This window comes from Papaver somniferum, unplaced genomic scaffold (genome assembly GCF_003573695.1).
Source record: "Papaver somniferum cultivar HN1 unplaced genomic scaffold, ASM357369v1 unplaced-scaffold_81, whole genome shotgun sequence".
NCBI lineage: Eukaryota > Viridiplantae > Streptophyta > Magnoliopsida > Ranunculales > Papaveraceae > Papaver > Papaver somniferum.
In genome coordinates, this window is record NW_020651082.1 from 8,624,536 (window position 1) to 8,643,241 (window position 18,706).

The following is an 18,706-nucleotide window of genomic DNA, read 5'->3' on the forward strand; positions in this document are numbered from 1 at the left end:
TTTTTAAGCATATATATATATATATATATATATATATATATATATAAATAAATATGGGGTCTTATTCTTACTTGTGAAAAGGGGATTTCTTCAGCCATGTGATCCACGATCTGTGGTGGCAATTGTCAAAGGAAATGACGTTGGAAGCACTACTAATTCTTCAAGTTATAAACAATAGGCACGTTTTCCTGACATTGTTAAGGGTAATTTCAGTAGAGAATACATTTCCTCCAAACAAAAACATTTACATAACCACAAAAGTGTTCTGACCTAAAGGAACAGGTGATGCACGATCAGACCTTGTCAATTATATATCCAGGGTGTCATTTATTATTATATAGGAGGGTATAGGAATTGATTGATTTCCCATTTGAAAGGAACCACTGTACAACAACATCAACAAAAAAAAACTTAAATTCGTGGGTCAAGAATCAAGATCAACCCGAATACCTGTCTTCTCGGGTCCTCGAGTTCATGTTTTAGCTTTGAAAGGATTCATCATCGGATGATCACAGAATAATTAAGTGGTATATGTGACTGAATCAATTTTTATGCAACATCCATAATAGGCCTGGCCGTTTTACAATTTCGTAGTGTCCTAGACGAATTTAAATTTATATGATATTCAGTTAAAAATAGCGGCAAAATTTTAGTTTGTGAGATAAAATTCATGTACTATTAAAAGTGATAATTTGGACTTAGCTCCGCGATCCAAGGATGTTGATTTTTTTCTACAGTTTTTTGGGTTGTAAAGTTTCCATTTGGCATAAAATATCCCAAAATTGGCAACTAACGGAAACTTAGTGATGTTTATAGTTGTTCCAAACAATTTGTAACAATCACAAGCGTCTGTCATATAAATAAATGTGACAAAATCATTTAGTGACACTTATGACTCTTAGCAATTGCCTTATAAGCAAAAGAAAAATAAAAAAATATGTTGGGGCCCTAGGCGACCGCCTAGCTCGCCTAACCCTTAAAACGGCCCTGCTAATAGGAGTATCAGATTACTGATTACTGAGAAGCTCGGTAATCTGGTGTTCCTCGTATATTGATTCTGATCTATTCATCTCTTTGTCTTCCCATCACAAGAACGGACTATCTCGAGTATGATTTTGTGCAGGTGATATTCAATTACCTTCACTTCCATGGGTCTCTCCAAGATTACTCATCCATATTTTAACAAAAGCGGTAAAACTCCTCAAAAACTTCCATGTTTGTTCTTTGTTCACAGTAAATACAATATCTTTTTTGTTTTGCTCCTCTTACCTGTAATTTTGGCTCCGTCTATATGGTCCATTTATATTATCCGCACAAGGATCACTCTTAATTTCATTTTATAGACCATCACAAATGTCGACTCGAAAACTTTTTGTCGGTCACCAAGCAAGGTCCTCTAGGCTCTAGCTACTTAATATTTACCCACCATGTTTTCTAGTACTTCAACTTTCAACTACTTTGACAACACAAAATGCATGAAGCATGCCTTACCACATATATGGGTCGGATCGATCTCCAGAAATTAATCTTTGGTTCCCTCTCTCACAACCTACTCTTTTTTTTTTTTAAATTATTAAAGGACCTACGTACCCTACTTCTCTCTGTATATATAGATAGATAAACACCTATACAAGTACATATCAGACGTTAATCCACCACTGTTCTATTATCAATTCTTCTTTCCAAACAATTAATGGATAACCTAAGTTTCTTTGTTGGAGTTGTAGGTGCGTGAGACTATCCATATTCATAACTCCATAATAATTAGTTCTTTCTTGTAAACTTCTGTTGTTTATAATTTTTGCAAGTTTCTGACTTTTCATCATCTTTCGGTTCTCTGATCTTAATTTGCAGGCAACTTCATTTCTGTTTTGGTCTTTCTGTCACCCATGTAAATTCCTAGCTAACTACTCAGTAATTCATTCATACTCTTCTCAATTGCTTCTGCAAATAATCTGATGATTTTGAGCATTGCATGGTGTAATTTTCAGAGACACTTTCTATCGAATAGTGAGGAATAAAGCGACTGAAGAATTCGAAAGTCTTCCTTACATTTGCACTTTGTTGAATGCCTTGCTATGGACTTATTATGGAGTTACAAAACCCGGTGCTTATCTCGTCGCCACCGTGAATGGTTTCGGAGTTGTCGTTGAAACCATCTATATCATACTGTTTCTCACATACGCATCACGGAGAGTGAAGGTAACTGTTCTATTCAACACTTTTCATCATTAAGCAGACCACTGCGTAAATGTGTTATTGAGTAACTAACGATGTTGATGAAGTATATTTTGCATGGATTACCATTTTCAGTGCAAAACGGCACAATTGGTGGTGGGTTTGGATATAATTGTGTTCGCAGCTGCGGTGTTGATCACCCATTTCGCACTGGACGGCGATGTGAGGATCAATGCAATAGGATTCTTGGGTGCAGGATTAAATATCGTTATGTATGGTTCACCTTTAGCAGCAATGGTGAGATAGTTAAATCTTATTAGCTAGTTTGCCACCTAAGTTTTTCACTTGATGTTCAAAGTTTTGTTTCTATCTATCGAACTTCTTATGTGATGTTTAGGTGCGCTAACTGAGCACCTAGAAAAGGTTTAATCAACTTGTTATTTTTCTAATTATATATATCGTTATTAGTGGTTAATCATTTCAATTGTTAATTACTCCCTTTATAATTTTTATAGGACAGTGAAAATTATTATTTTTCTAGTCACCTTTTAGTAGTATATTTAACCTATTCTTTTTCTTTTACGCAATACTAACTTGATACCGAATATCTTTGGAATTAACGTGTAGATTTTAGAATCCGCCGTTTTAATTCTCCAAAGGTCGTAGCATTAGTATGGTTCTATTAAATTAAGACTTAATTAGTACATAATTATGTAAGGTCAATGCCTATCAACAATCGTATGTACATACACGCATCAAGATGATCACATTGATTGAACAATTATACAAATTAAATATTTAGTGATGCTAATTGGAGTGTTGATTGTGGTTGTGAAACAGAGAACTGTGGTGACGACTAAAAGCGTGGAGTATATGCCCTTCTTACTCTCGTTCTTCCTCTTCTTGAATGGTGGAGTTTGGTGCTTCTATGCGATTCTTGTAAAAGATCCTTTTCTTGGGGTAAGTTATTTCTATCTGTCAACCTAATTTGAGGTTATATAATATTTCATCAGCTTTGGGGTTTATTTGTATTACAAGAGAGCAATTCTTTTAAAGAGCCTTATAACCAAGGCTGCAAACAGGGTACCAAATTGTTTGTCTGCGCGTGTACCAAAATACACATGAGACAAAAGCACCCATTGCGTATGGTCGGTACACCCCAAGCAATTTGGTAGGCCTGTCAATGGAAGAATATCCGTCGGATATTTAGAAATCCGATATCCGATATGTTAAGCACTACCGGATATTCGATATCCGATAATATCCTATAGGATATCAAAATCAGATATCGATTCCGATAGGCTAAGCTGTCGGATATCCGATAAATATCCGATAGTATCCGGTTATAACAAAAAAACTTAAAAACCCTTGTAAAACATTTTCATAATTGACACTTATGGGATATTTATCCGACAATATCCGATAATATCCGATACTAGACTCGAAATTAGGATAAATTATAAATAAGTTCCTATACTATAGGATATCGGATATTAACATTTCGGATGGGGTCTAATCCGTTTCCGATATGTTAAGGAAGAAATATCCGATAAAATATCCGATCCGATATCCGATATCCGATAAAACGGATAAAATCCTATAGGATCTCGAATACTCGGAAACGGATACCGGATATCGGACAAATATTGACAGGCCTACAATTTGGTACCCCTTATTAGCAGTCTTGAGTTTTAACATACTACTTCATGAAAACAAAAAAGAATTGAGCGAAATAGAAATCAGACACCATCTTGGGTTTTTTCTCAAAAAGCCTTTTCATAATTTAAAGTACATTCAAATAAGAAGAAAAAAAATCTAAACAATCACAAATAGGTATTTAGAAGTTCCAGACAATCAGTTGTCTTGATTAGGCATAATTCAGGGGTTAGCCCAATTGGCCCAGGAACCTGACTCTCAAGCAGGAAGTCAGCGGATTGAGTCTCCACTCAAGAGTTTGGAGAACTCATGAAGGATTGAATTTTTCTCTCTTGAATTCCCCTCCGACCGAAAGAGAGCCCAAAAGAGTTGGAGGTAACAGGGTGATAAATGTTCCACTTCCTTATGCTCTGATGAATTGCTCTAAAACCCTATAGTTGTCACATGGATTACTAAATTCTAAATGAAGTTATAGTACTAAGCAAAAATAGTTCTTCAGTTGTATGGAATTTGGTGATGGCAAAAACAGTTTCTTCAGTTGTATGGAATTTGCGGATGGCAAAAACAGTTTTTCGGTCGTATGGAATTTGGTGACATTGTAGAGCTGGTAACCCGTTCTGTTAAACCTATATATGTAGTATGTATGCCTAGAACGTGAAAAGTACTCATTTTTTTTTAATAAGCAAAAGATTTTATTAAAAACTAAGGAAAATTATATACATTTATATCACAGCCATTCATCAGAGCATCTATAACCCAAAGTGTTAAGGCTGTTGTGATGGGATTTCGACAAACAAAAAGAACCCTTTTTACATCTTTCCCGTTTAGCTAGTTTGTCTACTTCTTTAAGAAAACATCTATTAACATACAATACTTTACTATTTACATAACCCAAAAGAACCTTCACTTCTTCTAGTATGTTTATAGTTCTCCATTCACAACTAGAAGGTTTATTAACCAAAAAGTTTGCTACAATCTTGCAATCCGTTAGCACCTGATAGTCGTGCAGATTTAGTTGTTTTGCCCACTCCAATGCCCTTTTTACTGCGAACGCTTCTCCACATTCTTAACTGGTGGTGTATCCTGCAAAAAAAAAAAAAAAATACTCATCTCAAATAGGTGTTTTCTTTAATGTTTTTCTTAAAGGAAGTGTTTCAATTCCCACTCCTTCTGGCCCGACCCGGTATTTAAAATGTTAGTTATGGCCCCTTCAAAATCTATGCTTGTCCATTCACTTGGATCTTAGTTGGCTTGTTCTAATAATGCAGCAATAATCACTGGTTTTGTCCCACTCGACTTTATGTTTTTAGGACCAACTAGAGTTTAAATGTTGTGTACTGAACTTAATTTCATATCTGGCTGTCATTTTGGTTCGCTTTCATATTTGTTGCCCTAATTCTGTGAGCCTACAAATAAAAACAGGTACCAAATGGGATCGGATTCTTCCTCGGAATAGTTCAGTTGGCTCTTTATGCACGTTACAGAAATTCTACCAAGTCATCATCATCCGTCGAGCCCCTACTTATTTCGCCGCCATTGCCAGCTACCTTTTGATGATCATCCAATACAGCACAGGCTTAGGCCAACTACATCAAGTACGCAAACCATACAGTTAGGATATACACACACACGCATGCACACGAAACAACAGCAACTCATTGACATATAGAGTTGCATATATGTCAAATTTAACGCCATTAATTCATCCCTTCTTCTCCCTTTAACAATAGCTAATCATTCCCTGCCTTGATTTTTTTTTTTGATATTTTTTCTGCCAGTGTGTAGTTTTGTATTGAATGTGCACAATGATTGTAATTTGATCTGTTATCATTATTTATCTAGCATTTTTGAGATTTTCCCCATTTCTTGCCTGGAAATCTTGCCGGTGGGCACCAGTGTTAGGCACTGCAACGTACATTAATGTCGAGCCCGTCCACAAACATAAAGAGCTTGCATCACGGCCAGACAGCCAGCCATGTCTTCTTGTTGATCTTATGACTTATCTAAAAAAAGGCCAGCCAGCCCAGCCCTGAGGCAAAGTTGACCAAGATCAATTTTGAGGCGCTGAAAAAGACATCAGATTAATCCATAAAACTCTATTAATTAAAAAAAAATTGCACCTAATTAGTACAATACTTGCTGGTTGTATGGAGAATCAAACGGCACTAAAACAGTTCAAATTAATGCAGTTAAGTTTAAGGCTCACTTTGTGGCGCAGTGTGTGGGTTCACTATGAGATAATCATTAGAATATTCTTATTTTGCTGTAACTCAACTTCTTGTTCAGTTAATGCGGAAAATCTTGATCGAAACTAAGATTCTTGAGATTGAGAATTCAGAAGCAAGAAAGTCAAGTCAATAGAGTACAGTTAGTTATATCGCAAGCTTATCTATTACTCCATCGAGACAGACAGTCATTTCCTTAAGTTTGATCCCCAGGAATCTATAAATAAAACTCTCAGTTCAATCAACATTTCACATATCTCCTTACTGATCACAACCATCATGGCTCCTCCAATTCTTTAATATCTCCTTCTGTTACTCACTGCCCTATGTTCTACTGTTTTAGTTCATTCTATAGTTCCAGAAGACAATACTTTCCAGTTCATTAACCAAGGTGAATTTACTTATGGTGAATGGTTTTACGCGGCGGATTACCGTCGTGTTGACCCTGGACCATATTCATACCCATTCAGTCTATATTTCTATAGCACTATCAAGGATGCTAATAAACTTGTTCTTGGCATAAGTGGTGGTGAGACTGGAAGAGACTCAATATTTTGGGTTTGGAGTGCTAATCCAACCGACCCTGTTGGTGAAAATTCTACTCTCACTTTTGGAAGTGATGGTAATTTAGTCCTTGCTGATTTCGATGGTCGTGTAGCATGGCAGACTAATACAGCCAACAAAGGTGTTACTGGTATCTCCATGCAACCAAATGGGAATTTAGTACTTCATGATAAAGACGGGAGATTTATCTGGCAGAGCATCAATTATCCAAGTGATGGCCTTTTAGTAGGTCCATCACTTATGCACAGCCGTAGTAAGAAACTCGTTAATGGTCCTTACAGTTTAGTGATTGACAAAAACGGATTCATAATGTATCAAAACAAATCAGGTACACTGGTTCGGTATGCAGGTTGGGAAGCAAGCGGTCTTCGTAATGTAAAGTATGATTCAGCTCAACAAGATGATGCTACTACTGCTACTTAATTATTTTTTAACTCTAGGTTTCGCGAATAAAAAACATGCAGAAAACACTAGCTCGACACCCTCCCAACCACCATTTATTGATATGACTGCCAGATATGGCCGCTTCCCCCCTCCTTCGCCAGAATCGGAGGCTCCCTCCCCAGCACCGGCAGAGATGGCTCTCCCTCAGCTACGACCACTACAGCGAAGAGTCATACTTGCGGAAGTGTATTTTGGTGACCTTACCAAAAATACACTGAATGTGAGAGCCAAGATTAATCTCTCATTTCTTAGGTTGGAACCAGATGGAAACCTAAAAGTTCATAACTTCTATACGTGGCCTAATGGTTTTGCATACTGGGATGATAGTTATGCATTTTTCGGAGATACTGTGGAGCAATGTGCATTAGAATCAAAATGTGGTGCATCTGGGTCTTGTAATGTGGGGATGTGTAGCGCTTGCCCTCCTAACGCTTCCGTGGGTTGTATGATCAATACTTAAAAGAAAATCCGACTATCCTGGTTAAATAAGGGCTGTTTTCCATTATGGAGATTAAGAATTCAAGTATATGTTCTGAAATATTTAATCGGTTTTGTTTGTGTGATAAATTAATCGGAAAATGGGTCATTTGTCCAAATATTTTTAAAACATTGTTCAAATGGACGAGTAAAAAAATTAGTATGGGTGAAATGGACAAAAAGAATTAGCAAGGATGAAACTGGATACATCCTGTGTAAATTAAAAATAAGAAAAACTATTTGAAAATTAGCAGAATGAAACCGGTTACATCCTGGCTATTTTTAAATTTTTGGCCATTTAAACAGTATCAAAATCTGAGTGTTTTTTTCACCCAAGAATTATTGATTTTGATCTTCTTAACCAATTTTGTGTAATTAATATGTTTGCACGAGCATTTCCAGCGTACTGCTATTTCATTTTTAGCTTAAGCATTGGCAAAGCAAAAACATGGAAACATGACATTTTCCACCCTTATCAACCATTCACGACAATGGCGGAGGGAGCATGTAGCATTAGGGATTCAGCTAACTCGAACAGTGAATCAAGCTAGTTATCTCTGATTATAACATGTTTCCATGATCTGGCATTTCCAAGGATCTTTCCAGGAACATCACCATGCCCTGCTGATGCTGTCATGTGCCGTACGTACCGGGTATTTTTTGTTCGAAAATGTGGAAGTACATAAAACTGCAACTTGACATTAATAATGTCAGAAAATCAGTCTAGAGATACAGCCATTAATGCGTGACATCAATCCCCAAATCTCTAGGTCGGGACCGTATTTAGTCTGGAATCCTACCCAAAACTATATTTGATCGAGCGGGGATAATGAGTGCATCTGGAATGGGGCGTTCTTATAATAAGCGCACGTCTAACGGTGATGCATGCTTTTAAGGTCTGCCCAGAATATTTTTTTTTTGTTGATATCCTAGACTAGTGATTGGTAGAGTTTAGACTACATCCAAATTCCTTAAATTGGATTTTTGGTAATTACAGGGTTCGAACCCCTACCTCTGTAATGGGAGGGAGCATGCCAACCACCAGACCACTTGAATAATTATTTGTTAACACCTAAAGGAGGTGGTAGTGTGAACACTAAGGGTCCGTTTGGCACGCTTAAATAAGATGTAATTGGAGGGTGTAGTGCAGTCAAAGGCTGCATTCAAATGTTGGGTGTTTGGTATGAATCCAACTACATGACATAGCAACTACATGTAGTTCCTAATATCTCCAAAGAGCTACTTTGAATAACCTCCTCTTCAGGTATGCATTGAACGCGGCCTTGTATTATCCCCTCCAACTACACCGTTGATAAATGTTGACCGCTTATTTACATAATCAGATATATTTTCATTATATTCTTTTTAAACTGTATTTGTTGACTATCAAATATTCATTATTATTTTTTTCTGTTAATTTATCTTTTATTATTATTTTAATTATTAAGTTATTACAAAAAATTATTTAGTTTTTTCTTATACTTTTTCTTTTTTCTTTTCTATATTATGTTTAGTTTTAATTATTTATTTTTTTTGGTTTCCTTTTTTTAATTATTATAACTATTTTAAATTTTGTGGTTTCTTTTTCTTTTAATTTTATTTTTCAATTTCTTATTATATTTTATTTATTAAATGTTCAGTTTTAGTTAACTAATTTTTAATTCTTTTTTATTTTTAAATTTTTTCTTTAATATTATTTTATTTATTTTTTAATTTCATTAATATTTTATTTAAATTTTAGCAAATGTTTTTTAATTAAATTTTTTTAAATTTCTTTTAATTTTAATCTTCTTATTTAGTGTTGTATTATTATTTTAAAAAAAATTATTTTTATAATTTTAGTTGTTATTAAAAAAAAATTAATATTTTTTATTTCTATCGTAATTAGATTTTAAAGTTAAAAATGCATTGTTGTGTTACATTCATCTTATTTTCATGCCAGACACCAAACATTGAATTATATGTAGTTTTAATGCATGACATTGCAACTACATGTAATTGGCAATGTCATGTATTGCTAATACTGACGTGCCAAACGGACCCTAAAGGAGGTGGTAGTGTGAACCCTAAAGGATTTGTCAGGATGTGAAAGAGATTGGAGATTCCATGGTCTAGGTTCAAAAGGGAAAACTAAGTTGTGACGAACTCGCCAGAAAACACTAAAAGAGATTTTCTCTTTCCCATTCCTATGATACGAGTCAGTGTTGCCTGTCACGTAAGAGGTTGAGATTTTCTCTTAATGATTCATATATCTTAGTCTAACTAAGAAAAGTATGGAAGGATACTTTCAAATAAGAGATCACCTATATGAGTGAAAAGTGGGCCGCTTCTATGATAACTTTAAAGGCTAGGTTAATCTAGAGCACTCATAGAATTCCAAGAACGTTCAGGGCCGAAATGAACACAACCGGGAATTTGATAATTATAAGGAGATATAATGTGTGAGATTTATTGTATCGATTTAACCCAACGGCTAACATTTCAAAGACATCGCGTCCACTGATTGGCTAGTAAATCCGGTAGATTTTCACTAGGTTTGGTTCAAAGCCAAAAGCTACAATTTACCAATGCATTATATTTTCTGCTTGTTCTCTTAAAAGTTTTTAAATTTTGTTGAGTTAGTATTTTCACTCATGTGGGGGATTGTTGGAATTTTGAGTCAAAATTAATTATGTGAGTGAAAATTGTTTTCAAGATTTAAACCCCAAGAGATGTGTTTGGGTTATGCCTTTTCACCATAAGACACCTAGTCATGAATAGGTGTTATGGAGAGTCATCATTGGCCATGGAGAGTCACCTACTGGTGAAAAGACACCTTGTAGAGTCACCATTGACTCTATATAAACCCATCTCTTAGTTTTGTTTTGTATGAGTTTTTACAAGTTATTGAGAAGAAAGAGAACATGTCATTATGTCAACAGTCAGAGTCATTAAGAGCACAGTAATTGTCAACATTCGCTGTCCTAAAAGTATTGTAGTGCTACTTACTATAAGGCATGATCGTTGTATCTTGGAAGGCGACATCCGTAGAACCGTGAGCACCGTATGCAGGGATGAATTGTCTTTAAGGAAAGAGGATTACCTCGTCTCGATCAACCAATCCGATAAGTCTTTCTAACTCTTTTTTTGTTAGTATTTTGTAGTCGCATGAACATGATTTCCGAGAAACCTACGCATATTTTCCAACAGCAATATTAATTAGCCAGCGTTGCCTGCGACCAAAATTTAACCCTAAATTAACAAAACTAAACAAAAAGGGAGAAAGAACCTCAAACCCTAGAATTCTATTCAATCGAAATCCAGCACTATCTAAGTATGAATTTTCGTCAAATACTTAGTTAAATAATGTGTGGGTTCTAAAAAATTTATCTGAGTTCTAATTCCTTCATCCCCATCTGTACTTCATCTTTGTTGCATCTAATGAAACCTTAAAAACTTCAAAATTTCCAAATATCACTAGTTCAAATACTATTCTTCTTCGATAATAATTACGTCTTCATCGCTGATCACTTCTTCCTTATCAATCACCTGAGTTTCTAACCCTAGTTTCGACCAGAAAAATTGTGTAAGAGAGACAGAAACAAGAAGAAAAACAAAGGAATGGGAAAGAAATGTTGAATCATAAAGATAAAAAGGAGAGGATATAACGGTATTTTGTGCCTAAAAATTGACCACGTCAGCGTGCTAGCGTACTGGACTATTTCGATGGGACCAGGTGAAATACTAACGCAAAGACCACTTTATGAAAGAATTTAAAATCTTGGCCGGTTTATTAATTATATGGTTTGAAGCTTGCTACTTTATTCATTTGCTTACTAACAATTAGTCAGACCTGGTCCAGACATTTTGGTGGCCCATGCAAAAAAGAAATGAAATAGTGACCTCACAGTTTACATGTTATAGACTTCTTTTTTTTCCTGAATTTTTCCTAAAACAACAGATAACCTTTTGAGCTCTAACCTTTTCTTTCTTTTTAATTTCGTTGTTCGGATACTAAGAATTGATACCAAACCTCTGTTGATGGTTGTTAGCATCGACAACAACCAACAAGGTGATGGGGAATTCAATTCTCACACGATCTCTGCTCTCTCTCTTTTTTTATTTTTAGTTATTTTGTTGTTTCCAATAATCTCTCCGCTATTTGGACGATTTTATCTACACTTTTATAGTGTTTTTTTTCTACGAATTTGTTCGTATTTGGTTTTCTTGATAAAAGTATATCGGCGATTTGGCACGGGCAAAGATCAATTTTTCTTCATCAGAAAATAAATCTAGGGTTCGGGTTAGTCGCTGCACATGAAGAATATTTAGGCATATCACTCCTCTATCATGAAGAATTTATGTTGATCGAGTATGTGACTGTTGTTACGCATAACATAATGTATTCTATAAAAGCTGGTGGAAATCCTAGTTTTGTAAATGAGGTTCTAATGAATCCCCAATCTAATATATCATAGGCCTTCTGAATGTCTAGTTTAAGAGTTATTTTTGGGTCTTTGATGAGGTTTGATGTTCTGATATAATGGAAGAGCTCCCCGGCAATTGCTATATTATCATGTATTGATCTTTGTGGAACAAAATCACTTTGGTAGGGGCTTATTAAAAAGGGAAGAAGGGGTCTAAGTCAGTTGACTAAATTTTTTGAAATGATTTTATATGTGACGTTACAAGGCCTTATGGGTCTGTATTGTGATAGTTTTGAAGGATGATCAACTACTTTTGACATCAAAAATCTACTGTGAAATATCCCGGTAGAAACAAACCCCTAATGAGACCCCACAGAGAGATTTATACGGGGATGTGTCACAAGATTTGATTCCCGGTATATCTATCTAGGGGTATTGAGGAACGTCGCATGTCCCATCGTTCAATTGAGCTAAAATCTGGAGGAAACCATGTATTTAGCTGCAGAATAATGGGTCCTCCAAAAACAGTACCACTAGCAGAATAGTAGCATCAATAATTCAAATTCAATAAGTGAAAACTACAGGGAGACCCATTCTACATATTTTTTACACTGTGAAACCCACGGGCGGAAAAGTTCACGCGCGCACCCAATTCTCGTGAGAAAATTTCTCCCAAACCCACAATTTATAAAATTTGGTTTCTTCGTATCTTTTCTTCTTCTTCTTCTTCACGAGAATTTCTTCTTCAAATATTTTTTTCTTTTCTTCCTTCCAACTGTGACTTATGATCAATAATATTGATAGACAGGATAATCACATGAAGATTGGAAACGGTAGATGAATGAAATCGAAAGTTAGGGTTTGAGGTGATGTTCCAAGATGAATCGAGATCTCGTTGTTTGTTATTTCCGAAAGATGTATGAATGAGTTTTTTTTTAATTAGGTATTATGATTGAGAAGATGGATCTGAGATGGAGATAGGGTTTGTAATTGTTTCAATCAAGTAAGACAGGAAGAAAAGTTGATTTGAGATTTAGAAAATACAGGGAATAATAATAAAGCTTATTTGAGCTAGGATGATGAACAACGAAGAAGAAGAAGATAATGTTATTGTGAGTGCATAACATGTCATGCAGTCGAAAAAATAGATGCATAGCACATTATCCCGCATCTTTGTTATTTTATGTGAAATTGAAAATTGATGCATGATGCATCATGCAGTGGATAAAATGGATGCATAACATGATATGCATCCAAAATACGGCTGCTTAATGCATTATGCATCGAGAAAATTGTTGCATAATCTTTTATGCATCGATAAAATGGATGCATAACCTGATATGCATCCTTAAATATGGATGCATAACCAATTATGCATCAATTTTTTTATGTACGCACTAAAATCAACCAAAACAATGGCTACATAACTCGTTATAGACTGCATAACTTTGTATGCAGTCGAGAAAATGGTTGCATAATTAGTTATGCGTCTGCATAATGTGTTATGCATCTTTTTTGGAGTCTGTATAATGAATATGTAGTCAGTTTTCGAAAATTTTCCCTAAAATGATGATCACCTCCGATTTTTTCGTGAAAAACAAAAATTTGATATTGTTGTTTATACTCATTGTGTAACTCTCTTAAAAAGATTTTCAACGATATAAAATTTGTTAAATTTCAAGGCGCGGTTTTCTAGATATGTTATATCCAAGTTGCGTTGTCAATTATATCCCTGACTAATTAGGATGCATAACGAGTTATGCCCTAAAAAAAATAGTATGCATAACCCGCCATGCAAATATTCTTAATAATTTCTGACAATTATGAGTATCATGGTATCTAAAATTAACTATGAGCCTAACAACAAGAATATTGTTTTTTTTTTTTTTTTGACCTGCACCTAACTTTCCCATTCGGTAATTAAGTTATTCTTTTTGTTATGAGTTATGAGGTCACAAAGGTGAGATGTAGCCTTTACTGTCTGTCCACTAGGCGGCTAATCTAAAATATGTGGGGGTAGCTTCTGCTTTTGTAGTGGAAAAACTTTGAGAAAATGATTGAGACAAAACTAATAATAGAAGTAATCAAATAAGTAGTAGATCATTTATGGATAAGACCCAGATTTTTATTTGCCCAGGAAGGTTGAAAAAATTGTTAAAAAGGTTAAGTGATTGATATTGTGATTTAACAGTACCACATGGAATCCAATGACATATCAAATCAAATGATGAATGAGTGGTGGGAGACATGTTGCTAGAGCAAAAAAAAAACCTGGCGGATTCATGAATCCAATTCTTCAGTCACTGCCTCCCTCTATTATTTATATACATACAGAGTAGTAAGCTCTAAAGCAACAAGTTACTAGCCTGCAGCTGAGGACGGGAACTAGAGATTTACAAGTCCGCTTAACAAATATTTCATTCCATGCATCCTCAAGTTCAGGCGGATGCGCCTACTTTCTTCTGTCCATCCGCGCCTACTGCTAACAATAGTTGTAGCACTATTAGTAGTAGTACAAGTCACAGTCTAGCTGAGAAACGGCGGCGTCAGAGAATTAATTCACACCTCTCCGCTCTTAAACGCCATGTTCCTCATTCTGATAATAAGGTAGATGTATCTGCACATACTTATTCTCAATAATCCATGTATATGATGAGCTCAACATTTTATACACTGTGGGTGCATACACTGTGCAGATGGACAAGGGTTCTCTGTTAGGGTGTGTAGTAGATCATTTAAAAGAGTTAAAGAGAAGCTTAGTAGGCGAAATCATCCATCAAGGGTCAGCAATCCCCAACGAGTCCGATGAAATAATTGTTGATCACATGACGGCCTCAACAACCACCATAGGCGCCACCAACAACAACAATAACAATGGCACTGGCAATAGTGACTGCAGCAACAAAGGAAAGTACAATGAAATTTACCTCATGGCAACTGTCAGCTGTGAAGATAGGCCTCAGCTGTTCATGGATCTCATTGACGCCTTGAAAGGTTTAAAGATGTTAAGAACTATAAGAACAGAGATAGTAACGTTAGGTGGTAGGATTACTCTAAACATAGTTTTGATCAATATCGATAATCATGAAAGTAGCAGTAACATAAATTGTTTGAATTCACTTAAACAATCACTTAGAGCTGTTTTAGGTAGAGTTATAACTCCCCCTTCGTCATCACATTGGACATCTACGAGTGGTTTCTCAAGCAAGAGGCAGAGACTTTTGTTCCCGCAACGTCACTCCCATTTTCCGTGGTAATTCATTTTGTATATGCAGTATAACTTTGTTAAAATAATAATTTCTTAAAATAATAAATTTTTTTAATCCTAACTGGGATGAATTTTTTTTATTAAAAAAATATTTTTTGTTGATGCTAGAGCAATTATTTTAAAGAAGTTTTACCCGATTATCTATTATATGTTCTGATCCGGTGAGCATTAACAATGTAAAAATTTTCCATGAAACTGTCTACGAATGTTTGTTTTTTTTGCATAGAAACTCTAACGGGGTGCTAGTTTTCAAGGGAATTGGGCATAATTGGGCTCTTTCGTGTTAATCGTGGGGGAGTTCGAAGGAGTCTTTCAAAATCCCCGTTAGTCGTGGGAGAGTTTAGAGGATTCTCCCAAACTCCCTAGAAAACCCTATTAGTCGTGGGAGATTTTGAAAGAAACTCAAACTCCCTGATAGTCGTAAAAACTAGAATGTCAGGGAATTGAGTTTTTTGGGGGAGTTATATGTAGGATCCAAATATCACACAGTATAATTATTAGTAATCGAGATTCAGTTATTTCCTTACCTTGTGAAGTTACAAATAAGGAAATGCTTGCAACTATTTCGTAGACTATTAGTAGAATGACGTAATAGATGATGTCAGGAGTATCATGAGAAAAGTGTGAAGACTTTGCGAGATTGAAGATCCCTGCGAGATTAAGCATTGTAAACTTGCGGTACTGTCGCAAGTTAGATCCGAAAATAAAGGTTATCTTAGTTGTCATCCACTATGTAATACCTTATATAAAGGGTTGAGTATCCTTGAGAGAGGGTAAGCCGAGAGGAGGGAGAAAATTGAAAAGTGTCTGTAACTTTCTTAATTAGATCCTTTCTATAAAAATTAGAGAAATTCATCAATAAAATCCAAATTGATCATCATATAACGTGGGAAATACTATTAATTCTTGTGAAGGGTGTGTTGTAGGGAAATCTGCAACTACATTTTGGAGCTAGAAACAGGAAAAAAGAGTGGAAGATTATAAAAATTGTTGTTGAAATTATTCAGGTCAAGAAAATAAGGAAATGAAATGGTGAACCAACAAAAGAAAAGATAAGTAAAATCAACGAAAGCAGCAAAAGAATGGAGTGTAAGACGATAACAAAAACAATGATTAATGAATTTCATGGAAACATCATAGGAAGGATACATAAAACGATATTTCGAAGGCAAGAAGATCAGAACAATAGAAGAGATATCACCCTTGAAAGATTGGGAAAAGCAGAAAATTACATTTACAACATCAGAGATACCAAATGAAGATTTGAACCATATATCTCCTTTAGTAATCACGGTGACAACAGCACGAAAAGAAACAGGTGAATCAACAAAATTTGTGGAAGAATGGGCGGTAAATAGAACTTTGGTAGATATAGGAAGTTCAGTGGATATAATGTTTTATCATACTTTCAAAAAGATGGGATATAAAAATGAAGAAATGTCCTGTTCAACCTATCATATTCATGGGTTTGGAAAATCTATAACAAAACCTAAAGGAGAAATAGGGTGCGAATTTTGTTAGGAAAAATTGAAACGCAAGTGACATTATGTGTAATAGATATGGAATCGCCATATAACATGCTGCTAGGAAGGTCGTGGATACATGCAATTAAGGTTGTAGCATCAACATTACATCAGTGCATCAAATTTCCCATGCCAAGCGAGATTGGAAAAATTAGAGGAGACATTGTTGATGCGAAACCATGTTATCAAATTTAAGTGAAACATTATGAAGAACAAGTGAAGAAACGAAAAATTCGCCAAAAAGAAACAAGGGAGACGAAAAAAGAGGAAGAATTTAGAGTTTACATGATAAAGGCAGAAAAAGGGAAAGGAATACCAAGCGAAATTTCGGAGAGAGGAGATGAACCTGCGAAAATGATAAAAGAACCCACACCAATGGGAGAACCAAAAGCCAACTATACTGCAGAAGAACCAACAAAGGAAGTGAACATTGGAACCGAAGAAGAACCCAAGGTACTAAAGATTGGAACCAAAATGGACGCAGATGAGGAAGAAAGAACTATCAATCTTTTGCAAGAGTATAAAGATATTTTCCCATGGAACATGGATGAGATACCTGAGATAGATCCATCAATTGCATTCCATAAATTGGAAATTAATAAGAGTGTAAAACCATTTAAATAAAGGATAAGAAAAATCGCAACGACATATCCGTAAGAACCCATAAGCTCGTCAATGCTATTTGACCGGTTTAGCAATTGTCAAGAGATGTCTTAGTCGATAATATCTCGATTAGTCTAACACAAATGTTAATTAATAAGAATTAATCTAACATCGATATAGTTATGAAACTAGTACCGTTGGATAGATATTGAAAAGTTATGTGAAATAGACTGCTCGCACGCGTTATTCGGATACCGGACGAAGAAGATATCAACATTTGAGTTTGAAGGGAAAAATGGTCTTTTTCTATTTGAACCGTTTAGATCTCCCCTTATCATTTGGTCAGTTTCCTTTATCAACACCGTCGGCCTTATCTCTATTTGGATCGAGAAGAAATCCATTTTCTTATTTTCCTTCTTCTCTCTTCTCGTACCTTTCTTCTTCTTCGTTCTATTTCTCTGTGCTTCTTCTTCTTCTCGTTTCTTCGTTCTCTTCTCCTGCCGTTTATCTGTGAGATCAATTGGGAAGATCAGTTGATGATGTGTAGATATTCAAGGTGATGGTGTTGCTGTGAATAATAAAAGAGGACGATTATGAATAGTTGGTGTTCGTGCTGAATATAGAGAAGCAGTTATGGTTTTGATTTTAGGGTACAATTCTGGAAATTGATTGAAGTTTTAGAAGTCGGATTGAAGGTGGGTTTGATATGAATTAATAGTTAGGGTTGAATTTGAAGATGAGGCCGATGAATCGAAGAATTAGGGTTTGTAGATTTATTTTAGATTTGTTTGGAATTGATCAGTAAGTAAAGTTAGTGATAATCAGAGAATAAAAGGGTTGTTGATGAATTGATGTTTCTGGATTGTTTGGATGAAGAATCAAAGAAACAAAATTGGGATTTAGGGTTCTTGAGTTTGGGTTGCAGATGGGAAAGATATTGTTGAATGGAATAAGAAGACTTCAGAGTTGGTAAAATAAGGTAATTGTTCTTCCCTGCGATTTCAATTTAAGTCCTGCGATTTCTGTTATTGAGTTTTGGATTATCTATAGACAGAGATTTGAGATGGTATGATGATCAAGATAGATGATTGTGTATGTTTAGAGTTTATCTTGAAAATTTTAGAGTACAGAGATGATACAAGAAATGATGAACTGTTTGTATAGTTGAGTTTATGGAATTGTGTTATTGTTGAGCATGCTAAATCTAGGGGAAAAGAGATTGTGTTTGCAGTAGAGTTGTTTAACTAGTGATGAAACTGAACTGAACTTGAAGGTAATGGAATTGAACTATGGTGTTGTAGAATGCAGGGAAAGGATTGTCTAAATTGAAGTTGAATATTCTAAGATTGGAATTATTATTGT

The 18,706-nt window shown here is 35.3% G+C and overlaps 3 protein-coding genes across 3 annotated transcripts; all 3 read left to right on the forward strand.

The window, feature by feature from the left end:
• The first annotated feature begins 1,589 nt into the window (after positions 1 to 1,589).
• LOC113345551 (bidirectional sugar transporter SWEET17-like) lies at positions 1,590 to 5,696 on the forward strand. Its single transcript, XM_026589311.1, has 6 exons — positions 1,590 to 1,727; positions 1,855 to 1,891; positions 1,992 to 2,202; positions 2,314 to 2,475; positions 3,019 to 3,138; positions 5,257 to 5,696. Exons 1-6 carry the CDS (start codon positions 1,694 to 1,696, stop codon positions 5,386 to 5,388), a joined length of 696 nt encoding a protein of 231 aa, XP_026445096.1. The 5' UTR covers positions 1,590 to 1,693; the 3' UTR covers positions 5,389 to 5,696.
• Positions 5,697 to 6,123: 427 nt separating this feature from the next.
• On the forward strand, positions 6,124 to 7,046 carry LOC113345266 (EP1-like glycoprotein 2). Its single transcript, XM_026589057.1, has 2 exons — positions 6,124 to 6,187; positions 6,403 to 7,046. Exons 1-2 carry the CDS (start codon positions 6,124 to 6,126, stop codon positions 7,044 to 7,046), a joined length of 708 nt encoding a protein of 235 aa, XP_026444842.1.
• A 7,126-nt stretch (positions 7,047 to 14,172) lies between these two features.
• Positions 14,173 to 15,413, forward strand: LOC113345135 (transcription factor bHLH51-like). The gene is made up of 2 exons (XM_026588966.1): positions 14,173 to 14,557; positions 14,647 to 15,413. The coding sequence occupies exons 1-2, from the start codon at positions 14,375 to 14,377 to the stop codon at positions 15,205 to 15,207; spliced, it is 744 nt and encodes a 247-aa protein (XP_026444751.1). The 5' UTR covers positions 14,173 to 14,374; the 3' UTR covers positions 15,208 to 15,413.
• Positions 15,414 to 18,706: the final 3,293 nt, after the last annotated feature.

What these genes read in the sequence shown, in the direction of transcription:
- LOC113345551 (XM_026589311.1), top strand. Translation starts at nt 1,694, where the DNA reads ATGGATAACCTAAGTTTCTTTGTTGGAGTTGTAG. An exon ending in TTTCTTTGTTGGAGTTGTAG is followed by an intron (nt 1,728 to 1,854) that starts GTGCGTGAGACT and finishes CTTAATTTGCAG; the next exon opens with GCAACTTCATTTCTGTTTTG. An exon ending in TAAAAGATCCTTTTCTTGGG is followed by an intron (nt 3,139 to 5,256) that starts GTAAGTTATTTC and finishes AAATAAAAACAG; the next exon opens with GTACCAAATGGGATCGGATT.
- LOC113345266 (XM_026589057.1), top strand. Translation starts at nt 6,124, where the DNA reads ATGCGGAAAATCTTGATCGAAACTAAGATTCTTGAGATTGAGAATTCA. An exon ending in TTCAGAAGCAAGAAAGTCAA is followed by an intron (nt 6,188 to 6,402) that starts GTCAATAGAGTA and finishes CTACTGTTTTAG; the next exon opens with TTCATTCTATAGTTCCAGAA.
- LOC113345135 (XM_026588966.1), top strand. Translation starts at nt 14,375, where the DNA reads ATGCATCCTCAAGTTCAGGCGGATGCGCCTACTTTCTTCTGTCCATCC. An exon ending in TTCCTCATTCTGATAATAAG is followed by an intron (nt 14,558 to 14,646) that starts GTAGATGTATCT and finishes TACACTGTGCAG; the next exon opens with ATGGACAAGGGTTCTCTGTT.